The sequence below is a fragment of the Vitis vinifera genome, chromosome 6 (genome assembly GCF_030704535.1).
Source record: "Vitis vinifera cultivar Pinot Noir 40024 chromosome 6, ASM3070453v1".
Lineage (NCBI taxonomy): Eukaryota > Viridiplantae > Streptophyta > Magnoliopsida > Vitales > Vitaceae > Vitis > Vitis vinifera.
The window spans coordinates 15730838-15748631 of record NC_081810.1 but is presented as its reverse complement, the minus strand read 5'-3'; the positions used below and the strand labels follow the sequence as shown (position 1 = coordinate 15748631).

General features: G+C 33.9%; 2 protein-coding genes across 2 annotated transcripts in view; one reads left to right on the top strand and one right to left on the bottom strand.

Moving 5' to 3' along the window:
* LOC100254731 (la-related protein 1A) overlaps positions 1–10768 on the top strand; it is a 31224-nt gene extending 20456 nt beyond the window's left edge. Inside the window, exons 7-14 of the mRNA XM_002272047.5 lie at positions 1605–1674; positions 3457–3561; positions 3669–4012; positions 4163–4306; positions 4391–4454; positions 4862–5007; positions 5301–5405; positions 10178–10768. Coding sequence (XP_002272083.3) covers positions 1605–1674; positions 3457–3561; positions 3669–4012; positions 4163–4306; positions 4391–4454; positions 4862–5007; positions 5301–5405; positions 10178–10331 — 1132 coding nt within the window. The 3' untranslated portion in view covers positions 10332–10768. The remainder of the gene's footprint in view (positions 1–1604; positions 1675–3456; positions 3562–3668; positions 4013–4162; positions 4307–4390; positions 4455–4861; positions 5008–5300; positions 5406–10177) is intronic.
* A 3645-nt stretch (positions 10769–14413) lies between these two features.
* LOC100253027 (amino acid transporter AVT1I) lies at positions 14414–17295 on the bottom strand. Its single transcript, XM_002276419.4, has 3 exons — positions 16816–17295; positions 15565–16172; positions 14414–15033 (listed from the first exon to the last, which is right to left on the bottom strand). The coding sequence occupies exons 1-3, from the start codon at positions 16955–16957 to the stop codon at positions 14518–14520; spliced, it is 1266 nt and encodes a 421-aa protein (XP_002276455.1). The 5' UTR covers positions 16958–17295; the 3' UTR covers positions 14414–14517.
* Between the last annotated feature and the right edge of the window lie 499 nt (positions 17296–17794).

Here is a 17794-nt window from a genome sequence, read left to right as displayed (position 1 = left end):
GGTTTTAAATCTTCTCAAGAAGGTTGAGAACTCTCTTCTTTGCTGTTCTCAACATCTTTTATTGGTTTCTTTTCCAGATGGAGAGATCTGAACCCATAGGAGCTTCATGTGGTGCTGCTTTGGTTGTATTAATGTCTAAGGTGTAAATAGGTTTATTAATGTTATTTAGAAGGCTAAGTTATATGGTATTATATATTAGGTACTTTTGTTCCACTCTACACGCTACATACTTATCATGCATGCCTGTGACTAATGATATTTTGAATCTAAAATATAGATTCTATTCTTTATTAACATTGTCAAAGTATTTTTCTGCACTTCTAATATTTTTCCTTAACTTCCTTTTTTTTTCCAAATCGATGTCCAATATGTTATGAAAATCCGTGTTAATGCATCTTTGTTTCATGCCCTTGATACTCCTAGACATTGAGATAAAAGGAGGACGAGTATCTTTTGGAAGGGAAAATAGTTTTGTTTTTGTCTTTTATTTTTTTAATTTTTTGGTTTGGTTTAGTCGTGTTTTTGTTTTCTCTTTTTTGGTATAAAAATTATGTTCTTTTGAACCTCTTGTGATGCTGCATTCCACAGTAGACTGACCATCTTTGACAAAACTATCAATGACAACAAGGACCAAAATTTGAAATTACAGGTATTAACTCAACATTTGGCAATAGATTTGCCAAGCAAAGGATAAAAAGGGGGCCCTTCCCTTGTCCCTAGCTATCATGACACCATCCCAGCAACTGCAGCTGCAAGCAAGCACAAAGCATAAACATTTGTCCTTTGCTCAGCAAAGGCTTCTTAATGATTTATATATCTGAGCAAGTTGCTGGTATTTGAAAGGAGTTTTGTCAACCATGAAAAACATGTGCTTGATCTTTATTTAAATTCCTTAGCCTTGATTCTACGTGACAGGTTTGTAGTAACAATTCTTCAATTTGGATTGGAAGTAGCCTTGTCCATGGTAGACTATGACTTGTGATGCTGGAAAATGAGACTTGAGAAAACCCTGTGAGATAGAACTTTATAGAGATTTGTGCTATCTGATTGACCTTGTTTCTTCCATTACAATGAGATTCTTCAAATGCAATTTACAGCAGTCAAGATGTTCTTTGGAAGAATAGAAACTGTTTTAATGTGAGTGAAATTTGTTCAAATGTGTTCAAAACCCTGTTGAAGATGAATATGGCCTCCTTATGTGAGCTTTCTTATCTTATATTCATCAAGGAGTCTTCATGCAGAGGTATTTTAGATATTTATCTATAAAATGTTCTGGTTAAAAAAAAAATGTCCATAAAAATTTTGTTTGCCAATGTCATTGATAAGAAGAATTTTTCCTCTTTAACTGGCAATAGTATTGTTTCTTTCTCAATTTTATTCAATTTTAGTGGGGATAAAGCTATCGTGTCTGTTGAAATCACTTTTGTTGGATTTATCTGCTTTACTTGTGGAATAATAGGGGTATTCCCTATTGTAGCTGTGTGATTTTTCAATGTACAAAATGCAGGGGAATAGTGTTCCTTTTAATCTTGTTTACTTTTCTAATTAAGCATGTGTGGTTACTAATGGTCCTTGTTCTCCATGAATGATGTTATTGGAAAAAGGATTGATGATGAGGATGAGGAGATGGTTGTCAATGATCAGGATGTTCACAGACTTGTGATTGTCACACAGGTAAGGTTATTGGTCCGTATATTCATTTTCTTGTAGAAGTCAAGTGGTTATATTGTTTGTAAATGTGGCTTATCTTTATTCTCTCATCTGATTATCTTCCATTTGCATATCTTTCCTTACCTGCTCTCTTTTCTGTGTTTGATTTATATAGACAGGTTAGAAAATTTGTGAAATCTTCATTTTTCAACAAAAAATACACCTAAGATCTTCTCTAACAAACAGGTGTGCTTGGTTGAAAGCCTATTGATACTCTATTACAGCCCAACCTCAAGTTAGGGGATAAAAAGGAAGAAGAAATGGTTGATCGTGGCATATACCACCAAATGCTTGGAAAACTGATTTACTTGTGACATTCAAGGTCAGGCATAGCCTATGTAGTGATTGTAGTAAGTCAGTTTATGCATGCTCTGCTTAGATCACCCCTTGATGCAATTTATCGAATCATTTGATACTTGAAAGGGACATTGGGAAAGGGACTCTTATTTCAGAGAGACAAGGAGCTGAAGTTAGAAGCTTAAATTGATGCCAATTGGGTTGGATCCACGTTAGACAGGTGGTTAATTACTGGCTACTGTACCCTTCTTAGGTGGGAATTTAGTTACTAGGAGAAGCAAGAAACAAGCAGTGGTTGCTCGCTCTAGTGCAGTGGCATAATTTGGAGAAATAGCTGAAGGGATATGTTAAGTACGCTAGCTGAAAATAATATTCTCAGTTTTGAGGGTGGAAGTGAAGAATCCAATGATGTTGTTCTGTGATAATAAAGCAGCTATAAATATGGCTCGTTATCTAATATATCATGATCAGACCAAAGCTAGCTGATGTGCTCACTGAAGGATTATCTCATACAATTTTTGATCGGATCATTGACAAGCTTGGGATGCAAAAGTTTTTGCACCAGCTTTGGTGGGGTTGGAATGGTTGACTTACTATTCTTCTGTAAATAGGCTGTACAGATATTATTGTAATTTAGATCCTATTTTTTATCTCTTAATTTAGGGGAGTTAGGATGTTTCCTAGTTTAGCCTAAAGTAGGTCAACTCTTGTGTTTTTATATGGAATGTAAATCTTTAGATCAAGGAAAAATTGGGTTTTCGTTCTTCACAAACTCACATTAACTATGTTCCAACTATTCTTTAATTCACGCCTTTAGGAATATTGACAATCTAGATTTGTCAAAAGATCTGCAATAATTTTGAACACACCTAGTTCAATTTTAAACCAAGCAAGAGAAAATGGTTAGGGTCTCCACGTCTTCTCTGAGAAAGCGTCATCAGATGGACTCCAACAGCCTCAGGTATAGTGAATTTCAAGCTTCCTCTTCTTCTTTCAATTATTTGAAACTGCTAGTGACTCTTATCCTCCGGTCTCACCAATGTCTTGAAATCAGTCGCATCATGTTTCTCATTAAGGTCTGAATTAACAATTCCAAGAAATAGAGTTGTCCTGAGTTATATGGCTTCAGTTTCATTTCCAACTTCCTCTTTTCTCTGTTGCTTGCTTTGATGCATGTAGGTTTTCAGCATTGTTACTTAAAGTAAATTGATATGTTTTTTATTATTTTTAATCTACTCAGATGCTGTCTTAAAGCAAAACTTGTCTCAAATAATTATGTAATGGGATTTAAATAATTTTGTTCAGTGTAATTCAGACATCTATATTTGTGTGGGCTAACTTGTGTGCTTGCACATGTTTTTGCATGCACTTGTGCTTGCATGAGATTTTACTTAATGGATGTTAAACGTGTTGGAATCTTATGAATTATGGTCTCTTTCTGCTCTGTAGAATAGCAGGACAGGGGAAGGATCTGGAAATGGTGCGCAGGAATCAAAATCAATTTCCAATGAGCTTGCTTCTGCTATAAATGATGGCCTTTTCTTTTATGAGCAGGTTGAGGAGCCTGTCGTTCTTTCTCACTAATTATCATCATTCTTACTTTCTATTTATGTTTCTCAATTGCATTGTTTGATGTTCTTATATGTTCATACTATTCCCAGGAACTAAAAACAAAGGGATCAAATTGTAGAAAAAATAGCTTTAGTTTTGAGAATAGAGATGGAATCTCCAGATCCTCCAGCATTGTTCCAGGGTTAGTAAATGCAAAGACAGGTGAAAATTCTATTGGGAGCAGTGGTTGTGAGGAGCCAGGAAATTGTAATTCTAGAAGGAAGCAAAATAAAGGCTTTCCCAAGCAGCAGGCATCATCCCATAAACAGCGATTCTTCACTAGCAACTTCAGAAATCATGGGAGTGGTCGTAACTCTCTTGGCATCATATCAGAAAGTCCACCAAGTAATTCAGTCGGGTTTTTCTTTGGTTCTACCCCTCCTGAAAATCATGGGTGAGTTTGAAGTACTTGTTGGCTGTGCTTTGATGTCAAAAGATGGGAAAGCACTTCCAAAATGCTACGCAAATAATGCTCAAGTTGTACTACCGTTTTAAGTTTCCACTTCCTGCTTTGCTAATCCAGAGTTAAAATCTCAATTTGCAGTCCTAGGTCTTCAAAGTTGTGCATTTCACCTCGTGGGAGCCTTTCTGGCAGCAGCCCACCAGTTGGCTCCATGCCAAAGTCATTTCCACCATTTCAGCATCCTAGTCATCAGCTTTTAGAAGAAAATGGTTTCAAACAGCAGAAGTAAGTGATTTATTTGTTTTTGTGTCTGCATCTTTGCATTCTCCAGATTATGAAAGATGGCTCATGTGTTTGGTTTTTCATTAGGTACTTGAAGTACCAAAAACGGTGCCTAAGTGACAGAAAGAAATTGGGAATTGGTTGCAGTGAGGTTGCTTTTATCTCTGTACTTTATCACTTAATATCTTTATGACCTTCAAAGATCTTACAAAATTGTAAAAAGTTGGGAATTACAGGACATGGATGTCCTTTTGTTTTCTTTTCCTTGGCTAGGTTTGCCAGGGGCCTTTTGCTTCATATTAACATGAATGTAGATAGTCTCTCTCTCTCTCTGACACACCCACACATTGCGTGTGCATGTGTAATGTGTGTGTGTTGTCTGTGTGATATAAGGAGTATGTGTCCACATGCACACATATACTGAAGCCTGCCCTAGCAACTCTTTTGAAGCTTTGTTCCTTTATCCAAGTTGATAACTTCCTGATGTTAACATATTAGCCCTAGACGTGCAGTGGTAACTTATGGTACTGAAATCAGCACTCTGTTTCTTACATGCAGGAAATGAACACACTGTACAGGTTTTGGTCATACTTCCTTAGAGACATGTTTAACCATTCTATGTATAAGGAATTCCGGAAATTTGCACTGGAAGATGCAGCTGCTAATTATAATTATGGAATAGAATGCCTCTTCAGGTTCTATAGGTACTATTTTCCAATAACTCTTTTTGCATGCTGAAAATTTGTAGTTGAGGCAATCTTTCAAGTTTTTAACTTTGCTTTGCGTTGCCTTGTTATTGTTTTGCACGTGTTCCCTCTAAGAACCACAACAATCCAACTCCAATCCCCTCATCCTTTATCTTTCTCCCTTTTTCCCCCAACCCCGACACTACCACACAACATCGTAAGATAGGGATAAACACAAAAATTGTCTGCTTTTTCACTATTGGATGTTTTTCCTAATTTTTTTTTATTATTTTTTTTCTTCTCATTTCCAGTTATGGTTTGGAGAAGGAATTCAGAGAGGACCTCTATGAGGATTTTGAGCAGCTCACCATTGACTTCTACCATAAAGGCAATCTTTATGGTCTCGAAAAATACTGGTAACTTTTAGTAACTTTTTTTTTTCTGATTCAAATGGCTCTTCGATTGGCTGCTGAAAACTTTGAGCTATGCATGCTTATGCGGTAAATAATGTGTAATGTTTCATTGTTTCTGGGTAGAAGTTTGCTAATTATTGACTACATGTGATGAAATGAAGAATAGACAATTATGGAACATGACATATGTCCAGTAGCTGTAGTAGCTTTGGTTAAGCAAATAAGCGAATTAAACATATATAATGTCTGTTGTTTGCTGGGAAGAAGTTTGCTAATTATGGACTACATGTACTGAAAATAAAAATAAATGGTGATGGTATGTACTAGATGATAATTAAATGTTGTAAATTTGGTTCAGGAAAAAATGAAAATGAAACACATGCACACATTGAATGAAAGATTGTAGGCATGTGCACCCGTGCACACACAATTTTACGCAAAACTATAATAGGCCTGACTCTTAGATGAAAATTGTTTCAGTAAGCAGTTCTCCCACTTCATGTATTAATGCTGACTAAAATAAATATTATTTTATGCAAATTATTGTAGGCTTAATAGAATTGTTATAGTGAAACAATTCTTCCACTCTGGAAGATGGCCCAGTAAGTGATATTATGGTTGGAGAGGTTTCTCTGAATTCAGAAAGCTAGAGTCTGATCGGAGTCTGATCTATTACACTTACAGGACTGTATAGACCACCCATGCTATGAGGATTATCAAGAGAAGAAAGGGCCATGAAATTCATTTAAATTGGTGGATGACAAAATAAGATGGCTCTGTATGGGTTTAACTGTTGTCATGGAGGAAAAGCCTAGAATACTGGGGATGAATCATTGAATTGGTCAAGTTGTGATAGCATTGCAGAAAGTTGATAAAGCTTTGTCATTTTGGACTATTGAGTTTCTCAGGAAGTTGGGAAGAATGGTTGAAGAAGATCCATTGGTTTGAACTTCTGTTGTTTTAAATTGTAGGGTTTTAAGATTAAGCTCTTAGAACCACCTAAATGGAAGCTTTAAAGCAGTTGAAGTGAAAATCTAGTAAATAAAATATGGAGGTCTTTCCCATTGATTCTTGGGGTAATGGTTCATAGGTGACATTTGAATAGCATATTAGACCAGATTTGCAAAGACAAACTTGGAAAAATAGAATAGCAAAAGGCCCTAGTTAAATAACCAAAATCAGATTTGTTTCATAGAAAACTCCTGGAATCCTTCCTTTTCGTATGTAGTGAACAGAAATGAAGAACATGACCATGTTTACCACTTAGGGAATTGGGTGTGGAGCAGGAAAGTGAAATAGAGCCTTGAGCACATATGGCAACATGATGCAGGGAACTAGTATGGGAGGTGACTTGAACCTCTTTGTTGCTGTCTTAGGAAGTACTAGAAATGTATTATCAAGCTCATACAGACATGTTTGGTCAAAGTGGAAAAGGCTAACTTAAATCTGGTTTTTCAAAACCCAACTGGCCTTGAAAATGCGTGGAAACATGATACAGGAAACTAGAATAGGAGGTGACTGGAAACCCTATGTTACTGTCTTAGGAAGCATCGGAAATGTTGTATCAAGATAATAAACACATGCATGGTCAAAGTGGAAAAGACTAACTTAAATGTGGTTTTTGAAAACTCAAAATTTCTGTGGCCTTTTCTTTTAGATTCAAGATCACCATATAAGGGTGAGTGTGCAAACAAAGTTGCTAGTAAAACTATCTGATTCAGATCCAGCTAATTTGGATTTACTTGCTTCCCTAACAGCTTGGAAAGAGGTTTTTTTTTTTTTTTTTGAGATTTTTGAAGGGTTTCCTGGAAGATTAATGAGCTGAAAATGCAAGAAGCTGGATTTTTTGTGAGGGGGATAGTATCTAGCGTAATGCCTTGAAAAACTTTCATTACAAAATTTGAGGCCCTGTTTGGAAACTGTTATTGAAAACAGTTTTCTGTTTTTTAGAACTGAAAATAGTTTTCTGCTTTTTAGAACTGAAAATAGTTTTCTAACATAGAAATTAAGTTTAGCAAACTTTTAATAAAAAACAGTTTTTTGAAAACTTTTTCTGAAAACCGATGAATTTTTAGAACAAATTTGAGATGTTTTTCTATTTTTGTTGAATGCTCTAAGCAACGATTTAGAATATAAAGAATACTTTGAGAACTTTTGTATTGTACATATATAGTACCTTCATGGAGATTAAACTGAAAAAACTATTTTTTATATTTGAGTTCCCAAACAAAATTTTGTTTATGAAAATAATTAAAAAACGGCTTTTAAGAACTGTTCTAAAAAACCGTTTTTAAAAACATTACCAAACAGATCCTGAATTTCCTTCCAATCTTAGTTGCATTGAGATTATTGGTCTTGTTGTATTTAGAGCAGTTAGCAATTCTAGAACTACATTTTGAGGATTGCTTAAAAACAAGAACAAAAGCAAAAGCCTGTTGAAAGCTTGTGAGAAAGATATTTGAGAAGAAATAAAGATCTTCGTGTAAAAGGGCAAAATTTAACCTTTTATAATACCCCATCTACTCAAATTAAGTTAGTTATGGATCTGTCAAAAAATAAAAATATCGCTAATTAATTTAATTTGTTGTCAATTAAAAGTCAAAACATGACATAAGTTTTTTGCAAACAAAATAATGTCATGTGTCACATGGGCCCTGCACAAGAAGACAAGTTTTCTTTCATTTAATTGAAAATATGTAGATTTTGATTGTTGAAATCTGTTTGTTTCAATAAATGAAAAATGGTGAATTTGATAATTGAAATGGAAATTCTAATTAAGGAATGAGTTGAAGACTATCCAAATATGGTCTTTTAGATATCCTTAAAGATTCATTTTAATTAATAAATAAAATTTTAAGAGGATAGAGAAACATTCAAATATGGTGGTCCAATTTCCATTCTTGGTACACAATTGAGAAGAGAGAAGATGGAGAAAAGTTCTGATGGAGGTTTAGAGCTTCTGCAAAAGTTCTTGAACTTCTCCATTGATCTTCAAGGCTCCTTTAGATGTCTCTAGGGCTTCTTGAGAAGGCTTTAGAAGGCTTAAAAGTATTTTCTTCAAGACATCTTCAAATCTTCCTTGAGGTCAAGATCTTCAAAGCTTCAAGTTTCAAGCTTCAAAATCCAACTCTGTAACAGGCTTCTTCAATTTGAGATCAAGTGCTCAACCCTGTGAAGGCAAAAAGTTGCACTAAGCCTCAAGTTGCAATGAAGCTCAAGTCATGCCAAGGCCTAGTCTGCCAAGGTCCAAGTCACATCAAGGCCAAGTTAGCCAAGTCCCAAGTCAAGACAAAGCTGAAATCAAGCCAAGACTCAAAGTTAAAGAAATCAAGGCCCAAATTAAGCACAAGAATGTGACATCAAATCTTCAAAAACTTTCAGATTCAAGGTCATACCTCTTCAAGCCCTGGTCGACAATTCTGAAAGGAAAAAGCAGAGGATCATTTCGAGATTGTAGCTATTTCATCTACAAATTATTAAAATTACAAATTTCACAAGAAATTCCTATTAAGAAAAATTTGTTTGTGCACTCACTAGAAAAGATTTCAGATACTTTTATTCAGTACATGTATAGTTAAGCTACTCATATTTTTAACACACTTTTAATTCTAAAATGGATGCTGCCCTGTATCAAGTCTATATAGTCAAAACTCCCATAAGGCTAGTTAATGGCAATGACTTTAAGCCAAGCTCCAAAGCATAGAATCATACCATGTATGATTCATACAACAATATCTTAAACTTGTAGAAAATTGGCAAAAGATGAAAAATCCCTTCTGAACAGTATATAATGGTATTGCTTATGTTGTTTTTAAGATAAATCTTGCCTATCAAACATGGATTTGTGGTTTGCTTCTTCAATTGGCCATACTTTATATTGTTTGGAGTTATATTAACATCTTGATGTGGTAATTCATATTGCTTCCTCCTAGACATTGTATCACTCCTATCCTTACACCTATCAAATTTCACTTCCTGTTGTAGTAGAAATAGTAGTTTTCAAGCTCTAATGCATTGCCAAACTATAGGGATATAATTATTCATCATGCATAAAAAGAGAGTCTATCTTATTTGAACCTGCTTTCTTTGGACATTCATCAAACATGCTTGGGTCTTCTAAATAACAAATATAGGCAGACCATCAAATATCTAAATGATTGCTCTTAGGACATTCATCAGACATCACATGAGTGCTGAATCTTTATCGACTTCATTTCCTAGAGGTTATTTGCTTAACTGATAGTGGGTGAAGGATCACAACCCCATAAGCCTATACCTTTTGCTTTGTTCATTTTAAATACTAGCTTTAAGCATGTTTTGCAAAATCTAAAGGCTGCCATTTATTTTTTTCTATTTTTGATAGCTATTGACCCTCCCTGTCTCTTGATTTCCTTTGCAAAGAGAGAATATGCTTTTTCCCGAGTTTCCTCTTACATCTTTGACAGAGAGTGATAGGTGGCTTCAATCATCCTGTACCAGCAGCTCTCCATGTGGAGCACGAATGTAAAACAGATTATAGAAATTGTCATCTGAACCTTCATATTCCTCTTCTGGAATGTGGGGTTCAAGTTGTGTTTGCTGAGTTGGGAACTTAATTTGTTTCAGGCTTTCTGCATCAGCAACTAGAGGAGGATTTAATTGGGTGCACTATGGGCTATATACCTGCAAGAATCAGTTTATCCACATTAATTGCATGCTGCTGCTGTTTTCTCTGGTCTTCTTATGCTACTTCAAATCTGTTCCATCATGATTGATTATTTCTTGTAATGTGCCAGGGCATTCCATCATTATCGTGGGGTAGATAATCAGAAACCAGCTCCAAAGAAACATCCAGAGTTGGATCAGTTGCTCAAGGAAAAATATCGTGGCTTGGATGACTTCCACCGTGCCAAAGAGAAAGTTCCTTCCACAAAAGAGGATAGCCATTAGCCAGTATAAATGCCCGTCTTCGCCAAGGACATCAAAATGATTATATCTCAATTTTGAAAAACAATTCTAACAACTTAACAATGGAGCTGGAGTCAGCAGCCTTTTTTCTTCTTTTCTGTTTTTTTTTTTTTTTGGCGGATGCTGAGGAAAGATGGATTTTTGTACATTGTATATTGCACACTGGATTGTTTAGGCCTCTGTGTGGCTGTTGCTCCTCAGCTTCTTTTGTTCTAGTTTTGGGCTTTTGGGTATTCCCTCTTTTATTTTGCAGTTTTGGAGTTGCCTGAGAGATTGAAGAGGCTGCTTTGCTCTTTTTTCATTTTTTTTTTCACCCTTCTGGATTGTAATTTGTACATAGGAACAAAAGAGTAGCTGTAGAGTCTTGGACTCGGAAAAATTTTAACAATAAGAGATTGAAAAGTTTGAATTCTAAACTATCTCAATAGTGTCATTTACTCATTTATATGCTTCTGGTCTTTTTAAAGAATTGGCAAGGAGTAAGTTTTATTATTCCTTTTTTTTTTTCTTCTTTTTTCAATCAGAAGTTGACAGGGAGTATTGAAGGATTGGTTAGGAAAAACTATGGTTTTTCCATTTTGTGTATGTGTAGTCTCATACCAGATTGAGATTCAGGTCTCAACAAAGTTTCAGTATGAAGCTGGGTGGGTCACAAATCCAGTGAACATAGGGCTGACATCCTGCATATATGTCGGCCGAGAAGTGCAATCTGGAGAGGTCTGGTATGTTGAGAGCGCCAAGCAATAGGGGCGCATAGCAGATTTCATATGTTTATTTGCATTTTAGTTGCAGGTATTTCATTCACCAGTTGAAAAATATCAGAAAGTCAGTTGTGTGAAATGTTATGTAATCATCAAGGCTTTGACTCTTTCCTCTTCGGTTTGAATGTATTCGTTCTATTTTTCTGTAATTGATGACCACATTTCACGTTTAACATGTGTAAGCAGTTAAAGAAAAGTGATAAAATGAAGGGTTATTTGATTAAAGGGGTCATTGGAAACCCAATTTCATAAATTTGACCCTTCATATTCTTTTAGCTTCATACTCATTATTTTCTTGTAAAAGTAACAATTACTTTTAAAACATAGTATAAATATTTGAAATAGTCAACGGTATTTATGTTAAAAATGGGTTACAGTTCAGATAAATTCACAAATATGTGGAGTATTTCATCCCTTTTAACCAATTATTTCTAAAATGAAAGCTTTGTTTTCATTGCATTTGGTGTTTCGTTTTTTAGCACCCAATTTTTTCTTTACACCATTCAAAAAAGGATGGGGGTTTAGGTGAGGTAAATTAACAAGGAAGTGGTGAATTTCTTGGGTTGGCTTGCCTTGTCTTTTGTAGTTTGCAATGGTCGTGCTATGCAAACATTTGGTAAAACTTAATATTTATTATTTAATGATTGAAATTGACGTTAAGTTAAATTGTTCTTAAGTTATTAATTTAAAATTTATTACTTATTTTTTTTACTTTTAAATATTAAGGTTGTTTGATAAAATTAACTTAATTTTTTTTTAAGTTATCAAATTGACATATTTCATTCGTTAGTTAGAATTAATATTTATCATAGTTAAGTTTAATTAATATTTATTTTTATTAAAGTTAAGCATCATTCATACTTAAAGTATTATAGAAGATAACTTTAAAACATTTATTATGAAAATGAGTCTTAAATGTGGAGTCGTAGTTATTAAATATACTTTCATTAGATGTCAGTGAATAAGATAAGAAAGATTTGTGATTAAGAATAAGTTAACTATTTTGATTTAATACTTAAAGTCATTTTTAATTTTAAGTTATGATATTAAGTTATTTTATCAAACATAGTTAATCTACTTAATAACTTAAATTAAGTTATTAAATCACTTTAAATTATTAAGTTGATTTACTAAATAGCATCGTTTTAAGCTTCATGTTCCAACTATCCAAGCTTTATGTAAAGCATGACCTAGGACTTCATTTCTCGTGAAGCAACTTTTTATGACTAGCAAAATAAATAATAAAATAGTACTTTGCTAGATATTAAAATTGTTCTTCCCATCAAAAGGCTCAATATTATATTTTATCTCTAACATCATCTTCAAAATAATTTTCCTACGATCTTCACACCACAACTGTGATACCACTTTTTGAGTTTACAGAAGTTTTGATACCACTTATTGAGTATATAGAAGCTCTGATACTACTTATTGTGCCAATGGAAGCATCAATGTAAACATATTAAAGAAAGAACACACAAAATAAAGCAAATCACATGAAAGGTACATAAGGTTTTAACATAGTTCAACCAATCATGTTTACTTCTATGGATGAGAGAGAACATTCCATTATATGATAGAGAATATTATAGAGGACAAAAAATAGATATAACTATTAGATCCCTTTGCATTTTCGTCCTAAACCATGAGCCCTTTTGCTTCACTTGGTGCTTCTCACTCTTCCTCACATCTTTATCCTATCTCTCTCATAATTTTTTTCGATCTAAAATATTTATAAAGATATTTTCACTAGCTTTTCTTATTCTATAAGAAATCTGATTATAATCACATATAAACTTATGAAATATTTTATATAAATATTCCTTTTACAAAAAAGAAATATATTCTAAATATGAATTTGAGACACTTCCATGATATGAACCGCCATTTATTTTCATGAGAGCATTTATATAATGTAACTAGGGTGTCTCACAAAATGTTTTTTCTTCTTCTAAACAATTTTTTAGTGAAAATAATTGAATATACAAACAAAATCAATTTGATAAATTTACACCCCCAAAAAGCAATATAGCAGCCTATCTAAACAAGAAAGAGATCATATTATTGAAAAAAGAAAAATCAACAAAAATCTTGACCCTTTTAACAATGGTCAATATATGCCCTTTGTCTTAAAACAAGATGCAAAAATAATTGCTTGTGTTTTGCTTCATGTTTTTTGGGTGTCAATATAAAAAAGATGATCTTCATAAAATATCAAGGTTTCTCTTCAGATATCTTTGACACCGGAAAAAATGACATTTCCTAAAGTGACAACACAAAGCATGTTGGCACGTAAACTAAAAGCCTCAAGGATTAGGTATTTTTTTTTTCAATAATAGTATAAATAATAGTCATAGATGGAAAGAATTAGTGATAAATATGACCAAAAAAATTAATTTTTTTTCTGTTTTTTAAGTTTTCTCTTTGAGCTCTTTCTCCTCAAAGAGAAAGAAGGGGTAAATAATTTGGGTTCTTCCGGGTTTCAAACCTTTATGGTCTAAAATATCAAGCCTCAAGAGGTGGATTTGAAGCAAGTTTCATAAAATTAAATAAAATAAATTGGGGAAGTCACCTGGCCAAAGGGGTCAATTGATGGATGAAGTTAATTTCAACTATCTTTGCCTGCATTTAAAATTAAGTCCCAAACTCTTGGATGAAGCTAAGACAACCAACTCCAAATCAAAGTCAAACTCATTGGAGCTTCAATCCCGCACTCAACTACCATTGTTATTGTGCCAATAGAAGGGTTAATGTAAATATATTAAAGAAAGAATACAAATATAAAGTAGTTCACATAAAAGGTACATGAGATTTTAATATGGTTCGATCAACCGTGCTTATACCAGGGATGAGAGATAATCATTCTAATATACCATAGAGAATATTATAGAGGATAGAAGCGGGTATAACTATTGAGTTCCTAAAACATTTCATGTTTCTTTACTCTTTGTATCTGCACCTTGAATCACGAATCCTCTGCCTCCATCGGATTTGTCCCATTCTTCTTCACATCTCTATCCATCTTGTATAGTTTCTATAAATTTCTCGTGATCTAGAATATTTATAAAAATATTCTTAATAACTTTCTTTATTGTATAAAGAAATCTAATATTATAATAATATATAACTTAGAAAATATTCTATACAATATTTTTAACAAAAAGAATATTTATTAATTAGAAATTTGAGACAATTTTCAATTATTACAATTATTATATTGGAATTGCTAATTACAAATATTTTGCTTATAGATTTTGATTATTTTCTTTCATTTTTCTTTTCCGAAATACAACTCCCATCAACTTGGAACAATGCACTAGTCATTCCATACTACTTGACAATGGTATCGTATCATAATATGAAACAAAACTTTGTTGTGACCCCGTAGCTGAGAGACTAATTTATACTTACAAATGCTCTATTAGCTGTACTAGAGATGTATATGTACCCAATACTGCAACTAAAATACCCATTAGCATAATCCCCCCTATAATCACCAACTCAAATCCAAATCTTCTGTAAGTGCCAGAAATCTTCAAGTAGCATAAGCATGGAAGCAAAATTGAAGCTGTGACACTCAAACATGCTCCAACTATCGACATGAGATATCCGAAAAAAGGGAGTGCCAGGGCTGCAACAATGGTGCTGATCACCAAGCTGGTCTTCATTACAAATCTTAAGGGACTTTTGGAGTAGTCACATGGAAACCAGTTTTCAGTAGCATCCAAAATTGGTCTAACCATCAATGCATATTTTGATAGGGGACTGATCAGAGTGGTGTATACTGCAACTCTAGAGCTGAGTTTATCGATTGGGAGATTTAAAGTTATCTGAGATTGTACCTTGGACCCAAACATTAAGCATCCCAAAGTTGCCATTGATGTGTAAGTAATCGTACAGAAGAGATAGCAAATAGCCAAGGCCTGCAATGAAAGACAACAAATGGAGAAACACTTGTTAAACTATCAATTTTCCTAAGAAAAACCCTCACATGTAGGTATGAACGACCCCGTATCCACCACAAGTGAGGAGATAAACTTGTAGGTAAACAACTACAAATTGAGAAACAAATATACGACGATGCTTGAATACATGACCTTTTGACCAAATAAAGCTTTGATATCATGTTAAACTAACAATTTTCCTAGAAACTTATCCTCATATGCGGGTATGAATAGTCCCATATCCACATGTGAAGACACAAACTCATAGGTAAACAAATGCAAATTGGGAAACAAATATGCGGTAATGCTTGAACACATGACCTTTCAACCAAACAAAGCTTTGATACCATATTAAACAACCAATTTTCCTAAAAGCTTAAACTTGTAGGATTTGGGTTCCTAAGGACATACTCTTTAACAACTATAACTAATATTTTTCATTTCTCATCCAAATAGAATGAAGCCAAAAACATTATGGATTAGAGAATTCAAAGACCTTGTTTCACTTACATTTGAGAAGCGACGTTTGTCTTTCATGGAAGTGTAGAGCGTAGGAAAGACTAGATGAGCGGAGAAACAAAAAGTATATAAGCTGAGAGACGTGGGAATTCCACTCCAATTTAGAATTGTTTGTGTTCCATGAAATCCAACTCCATCAAATGCACCAACCCACAAAATCGATCCAATGATGATAACACAAGCTAAAATACCACTTACTGAGATATAAGAAAGAATACTCATGTTGTCGAACCAGACCGAGGGCAAAACGATAAGGCCAACGATTATTGTGAAGCTTTGCTTCCCTCCAATTCTTAGGCCTAAAATTTCAAACCCTATGTTTGGAAATAAATTCTGTAAGTTATCTCCTTCTAGAATTAGGAACCCTGTTGCCACCAGGTACAGCTCTATAGACATGAGAATTGAGACGATCATTTTTCCATTGTTCCCAAAAGCTCGCTCACTGATGTCAGGGTAAGTTCGGATATTTGAATCTACATCCATACATCTTTGAATCAACAGGCCTGTGTAGAAAGATATGAAGGCAACAGCTAATAGAAGTATCAAGCTCAACCACCCTCCTGATGCAAGTGCATATGGAATTGAAAGTATTCCAACTCCTGAGAAAGCAAAATGAATGGATTTAGTAAGAGCAACAAAACCCAAAAAACCAATTATGGATGAATAATGTTTGGAAGTGTTTTTCCCCAAAACATTTTTAGTGGAAGGGTTTTTATGGGGAAGTGTTTTTAGAAGAATCACCTATCAAATATAGAGTTTGGTAGTGCAAGTGTTTTTAGTAGAAATGTTTTGTCTAAGAATGTTTTGAAGAGAATCACTAATCCAATGTTTGGTAGGAAATGCTTTTAACTTAAAGAAGTGTTTTTGAAAAAAAAAAAAAAATTAAGTATTTGAAAAAATTTATGAAATATTTTTTAAAAATATAAAAAATCACTTGATATATTGAAAAATCATTTTATGGTGTTTTCTGATGAAACATTTGATAAGTAATTCTCTTAAAAATATTTTTAAAGAAAACATTTTCATTAAAAACACTTTGAGTAGAAATAATGTCAAACGCACTCTTAGAGTATGTTTGACAATGATTTTAGGAAGTGTTACATTCTTTCTAACATTTAAATTTTTTTCATTTCTATTTTTTTTATTTATCTTTCAAGTATTAAAAATATTAAAAACACTTCTTAGAATAAATAAATATAACAAAGAGATAAAAGAAGTAAAAAGAGATAAAAGAAGAAGAACCTGACAAAGCATTGAGACCATTGAAACAGGTCTGAAAGAAAGTAGTAGTGCCCAGAGTACTGGAGTCCACCCCACGGTTGATCTCGTCATGCATCAAAGGTATGGTGTGAGAAAACTCCTCCACATGTGCTTGGGCTTCCATGCTGTGAGATCACAAGGGCAAAAGCTAATCACTTAAGAATTAGGTTGGTGTTGAGACAGCTCAAGAATATATCATAGAAAGAAAGATCTATAGAGTTATCCCATCAGAGGGTAGGTTTCTCTATATGCATGTAGTCATCAACTAATTGCAAACAAGAACCAAAATATATAGAGTATTCCAAAATATGTAGCATCATCCCTAACAAGATATTTCTTCTTTTCTCCTACCAACTTGCATGCTAATGCTAATGCTAATGATGTGGTTGGTATTAGTATTATCCACGTCCGAACACTTGCTTTGAGTGCCAAAAAAATCTCCTCTCTTTGATAAGCCGCTTGGCCCATACTGTAATTTAGAGTTCATAATTTTGATTTATCCCATTAGAAGAGCAAATAGGAGGATGAAAGAAGGCAATATAGGAGTTGTTAATAATGGAATTAACTACAACTGGAACCAAGAATCTCAGAGCTGATATACGCAAAGTTCCTCAAGTGGAAAGACTGAGATGGATAGCAAATTTCTTCAAACTATGCGGACCCATCTATCTTCTACTCAAAGGCTTCAGCCAACAGGAAACCCTTAATTTGTATCTCTCTATATTTGTTTGCTGATGAAAATTCAAGGTCCCCAGCAGCCCACATGCATTCTTCTGTTGCATTCAGCTAGCATTAAATGTATCAGCCGCCAGATGACCATTTCCAATGCCTTGCCCGTCATTATGAATTTATGAACTCCACAGCTTGATTTTACATATATGGGTCTCAGAAGAAAGATCTGCGAATGTCAATTTCTTCTTTTGTCCATTTTTCAAAGAAATTATTAGAAAATTTAATATAT

Bases quoted from the DNA above. Each gene is read 5' to 3' on its own strand.
- LOC100253027 (XM_002276419.4), bottom strand. From the start codon at position 16,957: ATGGAAGCCCAAGCACATGTGGAGGAGTTTTCTCACACCATACCTTTG. The intron at 16,173-16,815 runs GTTCTTCTTCTT...TTGCTTTCTCAG, and splicing joins TGGTCTCAATGCTTTGTCAG to GAGTTGGAATACTTTCAATT. The intron at 15,034-15,564 runs GTAAGTGAAACA...CTTTCATTGCAG, and splicing joins ACAAACGTCGCTTCTCAAAT to GCCTTGGCTATTTGCTATCT.